This window comes from Corvus cornix, chromosome 28 (assembly GCF_000738735.6).
Source record: "Corvus cornix cornix isolate S_Up_H32 chromosome 28, ASM73873v5, whole genome shotgun sequence".
NCBI lineage: Eukaryota > Metazoa > Chordata > Aves > Passeriformes > Corvidae > Corvus > Corvus cornix.
Window position 1 is genome coordinate 1,741,627 of NC_046356.1, and position 8,242 is coordinate 1,749,868.

The following is an 8,242-nucleotide window of genomic DNA, read 5'->3' on the forward strand; positions in this document are numbered from 1 at the left end:
CTCTGTCCCTTAGAGGGTTTGTGCTCCTTCAGAGGCTTTGGCTGTGGCATGGGACGAGCACAGATATCATCGCAGGCATTTCTGAGCTGGCCTGGCCCACCCTGGTTAAACCAAACTGAGGGCTCAGCTTGTTCAGCCCCACAGCCCTGCTGGAGAGTGCCACGGTTCATTTCAGCACTCGGAGCATTGTCAGTCCCAGTGGATTCCCACACAAAGGCAGCTCCAGGCAGTGGTACCAGACACAGCCTCCAGGCATGCCCTGAGCAAGGGATCCAACCCCCCCCAGCTGTTCCTGTTCCCTCACCCACGTTTGGAGGAGTTGCTGCTCTTTGCAGCCTCAGATTTTGGGACTTGATCCAGGCAACAGCTCCAGCACTGGGCACCCTCAGGTCTTTCCAGAGTTCTGGGTCACATTCAGGCACTTCCTGATCCAAACCTGCTTTTCCAGACCCCAAAATCCCTGTTTCCTCAGAGGACCCTTCCTAGGACCCGTGTAGAGGGAGAAGGTTCTGTGCACAACTCTGGGGTAAAGCAAATAAATAAATTTGAAAACCTCAGAGTGCTCACTGAAGAACACAGCCTCAGGGTTGAATTCCTTGGTTTATTCCAAGGGGTTATTCCAGTGGTTTTGGGGATGCCGGAAGGGAGGAAAATTGCCGGAAGGGAGGAAAATTGCCTGGAAGGGACAGCAGGGAGCAGCCTGGGGGTGTCCAGGCTCAGGGACTGCCCCATGGAAACCCCCAGTGCTGCCCAGCCTCACTCTGCACCTTCACTCCCCTTCCCATCACATTCCAGCACTCCCAGAGCCATCCCCCTCTCCCAGGCCCTCTGAGGGATCAGAGGGAAAGGTCCCCCTGGCAGCCCCACACCCTGTCCCTGCCAGCTCCAGGTACTGACAGCCAAGAGAGCCCAGCTGACGTGAAAAAATAGGGCGATTTTATTACAAACTTCAGAAAAAGGAAACAAACAACACGAACACAGCATTTAACTGGACATCTCCGTCAGGGACACGGCTGTCCCAGGGAATCGGGCACTTTGCAGCCCCAGAAGGTCCAGGTGCACAAGTCAGGCTTCCTGGTTTTCCTGGAAAACAGCAGATGTGTCCCATAGCCCTGCCTGCCCTCACTGCCACTGGGCACAAACCAACCCCCTGCCCCTCTCCTCCCCTGCCAGCCAGGCAGGGCAGCAGCTTGCTGGGGATTAGAAGGGTATCCAGCAGTGCTTTGGGACCAGAGCAGTGAGGGACCCCATGGAAGTTGCTTGTGGTAAAGAATTTCCCACAAATCCTCCCTATGTCCAAATACTGTAAATTTACAAAACTGCAAAATATCCACGCCAAGGAGTCACAAAGGGCTTGTAGCAACCTGCTGGCAGTGGCCCTGGGTTAGAGGTGCCACAAGGGGCTCAGCTGGCACTGCTATCACACCCTGGTGACAATGCCCAGGCACTGGGCACACCCAGCACCACTCCGCCAACACCTGGGCACAGGGACTGGAGCACTCCAACCCTTTCCCTTGGCAGCAGAGCTCTGTAACACAGGCTCAGGGCCTGGGGACATCCAGGGGACTTGTGACACCTCCCCTGTGCCACACTCAGGGGGTGGGACTGTCCCAGGAGCCCTTACCCCGTCCTGGTACAAACTGGTGTCACAGGCTGTGTCACTGCTCGCTGTCATCCTCACTGCTCCCAGCGGCTCCTGGCTTCCAGGCATCACCACTGGCCACATCTGGAGCATCTTCCCCACTGCTGGCCACAGCTGGATCCTCTGCTCCCGGCTCTGGGGGCAGCACAGAGCCCTGGGGGTGGTGGGGCAGAGGGACATGGTCAGAGCGCAGCTCCGGGGAAGGGCAGCACAAAATCCATATGGGATTCATGGAATTCAGATTAGAGCAACCCCAGACCTCCCTCCTCCCACAGCCAAGGGCTGAGGTGCATCCTTCCAGCCTGGGATCAGTGCTGTCCTTGGGAATGGAGCAGGAACACCCACCTGGACAGCCGAGGGCTCCAGCATGGCGATCCCACCCTGCTCCTCCAGGTCGGTGTCGTTTTGGGACTGGTACTCATCACTGTCCAACTCCACCTCCGAGGGCTGGGGAGGAAAGAGGCCAAGGGAGGGTGTGAGGAAGGGACAGCATCAGGAAGGACACACCAGCCCTGTCCCAACAGCACCAGGAGCCACAGCCAAGGGTGACAGAGATGCTGCTTTGTGGGGACATTGACCAAAGGGAAACCTCGGGGAGGAGTGGGGCACCCCCAGCTCTCAGCCAGCGCTGGGGTGAGGGGCAAGTGCTCCTTGTGTTGGAAACAATAAAACTTCCAAATGTTTTGTCTCTCTAGTTAGGCTTGGCTTGACTTTGCCTTGGGGAAAGGAATTCTCTTTGGTTTTTCAGGAGATGCTCTAAGGAGATGGGCTTAACATGCCAGCAGACTGGGGGTAGCCCAAAGAGACCCAGAAAGATAGAAGGCCATCAACAGAACATCAGTGGCCATCTATGAATGTCTACCCTCAGATGCCGCCTCTGGCGGAGCTGGAGACATCTGGTTTGGAAAGGACTGATAAAATTGAAGCATGAAGATCTAATTAACATCAGGGGCAAGGAGATTCGGATCCAATGGGAATCCAGGTGGGAAACTGCATCCCCAGGTCCATGGGAATGAAGAAATCCTGGTGTCCATCCCTGTGGGCTCCCTGCTCCCCAGGCTGGGACTCCTGGCTGCGGGTTGCTCAGCTCTGGACCAATGAACTGTGAACCAGTGCATCTCTGTGGGTTTTGACTGCATAAAGTTTGGGGGAAAATCCTGCAAAACCTGTGCGTTTGGAATATTTTCCTTGGCACATCCTGGCCAGGAAATAAAGTAATGCCTGATTCTCTATCACTTCAAATATAGTGCTAGGGGCTTTTCTTTTCTCCCCGATTTTCAGTGACACCTGGATACCCTCAAAGAGGGGATAGGTTTGGAAACCTCTGGAGGCTCCTCCACAGGGACACTCCCAGAGCATCCCAGGCCCACACAGAGGCCAAACCAATCTTGGAACTGCTCAGCAGCCATAACCTCTCACCTCATACGTGCGGTCTTCAGAGTCATCCTCTGGAAAATCCCTCTCCAGCACCACCAAGCAGGACTCCTGCTTCTCCAGAGCCACATCATCCCTCTTCCTCTTGCTGGCTTTGCTGGCTGGGCTGATCAGAGCCTCCCGGATCTCTGCAGGGATTCCCAGGAGGCACAATCACCACACCCAGAACAAACACAGCGCTTTTCCCAGCTCCCTGCAGGAATTCCATGCTGTGTTCTTCCCTGGTGTTCCAGGAGCCCCCAGCTCTTACCCTTGGACATGTTGCTCTGGCCCCAGTCTGTGGGGAGGTAGCCCAGGAAGTTCTGGATGCTGGTGGGAGTCACGGAGAGCAGGAGGCGCAAGAGTTTCCCCCGGCGCTTCCTGGCCAGGAGTCCAGGCCTGGTGGGGGACTGGGATGGGGGCCGGAGTTTGCTTCTGATGGCCTCAACAGGGAACACCAATCCAGTACAGGCGGACGCTTTCTGAAGGAGCTTCAGCTGCAAAGAGAGGTCCATCAGTACATGGGAGAACTTCCAGGTGTTTAAAGTCCTCAGGGAAGGCCTTAAACTCTGCTCTGTCCCAGTGTGGAGCTGAAACTGGGACCAGCTTCAGCCAGGACCTGTTGGGTTATATACTTCATTCCCAAACCCCTCCCATTTCTTCTGGCCCACAGAGGGAGAGAAATGGGAATGCTGCAGCCACCAACAGCAGAAGGTGAGTAAGGCAATGCCAGGCTAGGCTGAGGAGAAAAAGTTGGGATAGGGAGGAAAGCAGAGGAAAAATCATGGAATTCTTTGGGTGGGAAGGGACCTTAAGGATCACCTATTCCACCCCCTGCCACGGGCAGGGACACCTCCCACTGTCCCAGGCTGCTCCCAGCCCGGTCCAGCCTGGCCTTGGGCACTGCCAGAGATCCAGGGGCAGCCCCAGCTGCTCTGGGCACCCTGTGCCAGGGCCTGCCCACCCTCCCAGGGAGGAATTCCTTCCTAATATCTAATAATGTGAAAAGACTGAAAGAAATGAGAATATCTGGCAGGAGAACCCCAGAAACTGCCAGTGTTGAGGTTTTAACCACTTCCTGCCCAGCCCCAACATCACTCACCGGGTACTTGACAAAGCTGAGCTGAAGGACCTGGCCCAGGAACCTGCTGGAGAAGGAATCACTGCTGGTGGGTGGCCTCATCTGGAGAGAGAGAAAGAGAAAGATCAGAGCCTCCAGCCCAGCTCTGAGAGTGCCCCCAGCAGAAGCCACCCCTTGGGCAGCTGCAGTGCCCTGACCTGCTCTGGGCTGGGCTTTGGGGGCTGCTCCATAGAATCCAGACTAGACACAAACCTGGCTTAGAGCCCTCTGGGGGCCTCAGGGTATTTATAGGTCCTGGCCCATCTGCTCCTCATTACCCTGAGGAGCTGCCGGCTCTGCTAATTGGTGGGGCAGCCCAGGGCCCGCAGGTGGGGACTCCCCTGCTCTCAGCACTGGGGCCTCAGTCAAGGACTCTCAGTTAGGGGGTCGTTGTCTCTCAGTTTGAGGTCTTCTCCTGGAGCTTGCCAAGGCTCTGATTTGAGATCTCTCCCTTTGCTGTGGGTGCCTGGGAATCCCAAAAAGCCCCCAAGAAAACCCCAAAACCCCTTCAGCTTTTTTGGGGATCACTGACTCAATTTTTGGGGTGTCCTCCAGGTGTGAGTGGGAATTCCCACCTGATCCTGGGGGTGTCCTGGGTGCAAAGAACTGAAGGTGATGAGATGCCAGAACCTGCCCTGCTGAGCCCCCCAGGGATGGGAGAAGCTGGATCCCAGGTGAGGGGAGGCCCCTCTGCATCCGCCCCGCTCCGTGCCCGCACGGAGACGGAGCTGCTTTTCCTTTCTGCATCATTTTCCCGGCAGGATCCATCCTAAAGCCACCGTTACCCCCGGACAGTGGAGGAGCTTCCTAAGCTGGGGGGAGAGTGACAGGAAACCTCTCTCAGCTCTGCCCCGGCCCCGCTGCACGGGGGGACGGGCAAAGCTGCGAGAGCAGCTCCATCCTCCTTATCCTCCCACCCGCAGGATGCACGAAACCTCTTCCCCCCGGCCTGGGGCCTGCCTGGGGCTGTTCCCCCTCATTCCCAGCCCAGTGGAATGGGAGCACAGCTGGCATGGGAGCACAGGGATGCTGCGGGGAAGGAGGCAGTGCAGAGCCCTGGCCCCGGCAGGGGTGGGAGGAGGACTCGGGGGTGCCGTGGCTGAAGCTGCCGCTTGCTCTGGGGAATCGCGTGGGCCGGAGCGTTTCCCGACGGGAGCTTTGCTAGACAGAGCTCAAGTGTTTGTCTGCCGCTCTCGGCTGCCCCTTGCACCTGATGCCCACGGCTGTGACTCATCCGCGCCTCCAGCCTTCCCCTCTCCGCTGCCTCGTGGGTGACAGCGCTGGTGGCCCTGCGCGACAGCAGCAGCGCCGTGTCCTCATCTGTCCCCTCCACCCGCCTGCCCCGTGCCCCGGCGGCCGCTGGACCCTGGCAGGGACCTGGCGGTGGCGTCACCGCGCGTCACCAGCCGGGGGTGGCCGCGGAGCATAAAAACCCAGCGCTGCCCAGCGAGCCCTCGGGGCCACCATGTCCCTCTGGCGGGGCACGCTCTGTCCCCCCGCGCTCCAGGCCAGGAGCTCCAGCGACATCTTCTTCCACGTGGTGACCCCCGACCGCATCCCGCAGTTCATTATCCCGTCCCTGGACATCCACAAGAAACAGAGATGCTCAGGCAAGGGGGCGGGACAGCTGGAGGGGACAGGGCAGCTGGAAGGGACAGGGCAGCTGGAGGGGACGGCTTGGAGGAACAGCTGGGACCCAGCGGGGCACGATGAGCACGGCTCTAGCTCACCCTGCTTTAACTCATCCCGCTCCAACCCAGACCCCACCGCTTGGGCAGCTCTGTCCCTGCCCCACCTCCCCAAGGTCACCACCCCGTACGGCTTTGTCACCCTGGGGCGGAGCCCGCAGGTCACCAGTGAGGAGGCGTTTTTTCACTCGGGCTCAGGCCACCCTCGGGGTCCCGCTGCCGGGATATGTCCCCGCTGGCAGGAGGAGCCGGGGTGCTGCAGACATCCCGGGATTCCTGGTGCTGAGGGAGACTCCGGGATGGGAGGCAGCCGGAGGGGCCACAAGCAGCCGAGTCCCCGTGCCAGCGGTCACAAGGATGACGGAAACAGCGCGACCCCAGCAGGGCTTCCCGTGTCCAGATGTGCCAGAGACATCCGAGTAACAGCGGCTCTGGAAGGCCAAGAGGCAGAGAAGAGGGACAGGAGGCTCCTGGGCGAGGGCTGTCCGAGGAGCGGCTCCAGCCTGGAGCTCCCCGCGGCCGCAGCCAGGAAGAACTTGCTGCAGAGGATCCTCAGGAGGCACCTTGTCCACCCGCGGCAGCTCAAGCCGGGGCATTTCACTCTCCACTGATCCTGCAAAGCAGCTCCGAGGGACTGAGGTTCCCTCAAGACCTGGGGAAAAGAGAATTTGTCAGTGCCGCAGAACGCTGAGCAGCCAGTGAGCATCAGGGTGTCACCTTCCCTGAGGGGACAGCCTTGAGGTGACATTGCCCGTGGCTGGGGCACCAGCAGGGCACAGCTGGCAGGGACACGGCAGTGCTGGGGAGCAGAGGGGCTGTGGGTGTGTGACTGTTCAGAGCCCGAATAAAAGTGAAAACGTTTCATCCGAGCTGACCTCCTCTCCTTTTTCTTTCTTGTGCCAGCACTCAGGTGGCACCAGGGTGTTTTGGTGGCCCCAGCACCCTCTCCTGCTGTACCCCCAGGCTCAGCAGCTCCTGAGCTGAGAGCAGGTTCTTGATGGGCTGACGCTGCTGGAATGCAGAGCAGGGGACACTGAGCCCCAGGAGCTGCAGCGGGCCAGGAGAGAAGAGTGACCACAGCCACCTTCTGGCCACTTTCCAGCTTTGTGGCCATAACTTGGGGTGTTTGAATGTGCCAGGATCCCTCTCCCAGCCTTGCAGGAGGGACCTCAGCTCCAGGACACAGCAGCTGTCCTGGAACAGTGACCCCTCACCGTTCCAGAGGGTGCAGTTTCCAACCACTCCTAACCAGCTGTGATAAGCAAGTCTCCCTTTATTGACTGTTCCCTAATAAATGGCTTTTTTTTGTTGTTGTTGTTTTGCTTTTATGGAGCAGCAGAACCTGCAGTGCCAGAATTAAAGAGTTCGTGGTCAGCAGCGTTTCGGGGCTGCTGAAGCAGAGCGTCCTGGGTCAGCAGTGCTGGGCTGCTGCCAACTTCCCTTTCAGGGAGGGCTCTGGTTCTCCAGGAGGATCCCTCAGAGGTGGGACTGGGAGTGCTGGGAGTCGCTGAGGGCCCTGCACAGCGGCGATTAGGATTTGCACGTGGGCCATCGAGCAGGCAGCTCATTAACCCGGGTTGCCTCCGGCCCCTGCCGGGCGATGTCCTGCTCCAGGCAGTGACTTTGTTGTCCCCATCTCTCCGGTCTGGTTCGACTCCCAGCTCCCTGTTGGAGCTGCCACTTCCAGGGGAGCTTTTCCTGCAGAGTCTGAACACCACTGAGCAACAGGGACAAGCATGAAGGGCCCTGGAGACCCTGCTCTCCTCCAGATGGGGCTGCCTGGAAGCACCAGCACCCAGGAGATCCCTCCCAGTGCTGGTGGAGGGGGTGGGAGCTGCTCAGACGTGTCTCCCTGCACGGCTCCCGTCCGTGACTCCAGCACAGCAGCATGTGGCAGCCAGCACTGCTGGAAGGGGAGCTGGGATCAGGGGTGTGACAGAAAATCCACTCCCTGGTTATTCTGAGGAGCACTGGCACTATGGAGTGAGTCAGGGGCTGAGGCTCTGGAAATTTAAATTGATCTCCAGCTCCTGAGGGCATCGTCTCTGCTCGGGAGGGCAGATTGAGTTACCAGGGATTAATAAACAAGCTCTTATCAGTTACTTGGGCCGTGAGAGCTGAACATGTGCGTGCTCCGAGCTGGCAGGCGATGGGGAATTAAGCCACGCTCCTGTAAACCTCTCTCCTCTCCTTTGATGCTCAAGCTCAAATGCAGTGGCTCTGTCCGACTGGCTCAGCATCTCCCAGGGAAAACATGGAAACAACCCCTGGAGCTGACTGGACCTGCTCTATTTACCAGCTAAACCTGGACACTGCAACTCCTGGGTTTTTTCCCTTTCTTGGGGACCTTCCTGAGCTCCCAGGAACTTTTTTTTATGT

The 8,242-nt window shown here is 58.6% G+C and overlaps 2 protein-coding genes across 2 annotated transcripts; one reads left to right on the top strand and one right to left on the bottom strand.

Annotated features, from left to right (window-relative positions):
* Positions 1–914: 914 nt before the first annotated feature.
* Positions 915–5,965, bottom strand: LOC109146244. Its single transcript, XM_039565983.1, has 7 exons — positions 5,906–5,965; positions 4,158–4,238; positions 3,327–3,552; positions 3,062–3,204; positions 1,988–2,089; positions 1,625–1,796; positions 915–1,083 (listed from the first exon to the last, which is right to left on the bottom strand). Exons 2-6 carry the CDS (start codon positions 4,236–4,238, stop codon positions 1,659–1,661), a joined length of 690 nt encoding a protein of 229 aa, XP_039421917.1. The 5' UTR covers positions 5,906–5,965; the 3' UTR covers positions 915–1,083; positions 1,625–1,658.
* LOC104696938 (C2 calcium-dependent domain-containing protein 4B-like) lies at positions 5,454–6,976 on the top strand. The gene has a single exon (XM_010411468.4). It carries the CDS (start codon positions 5,641–5,643, stop codon positions 6,472–6,474), a length of 834 nt encoding a protein of 277 aa, XP_010409770.1. The 5' UTR covers positions 5,454–5,640; the 3' UTR covers positions 6,475–6,976.
* Positions 6,977–8,242: the final 1,266 nt, after the last annotated feature.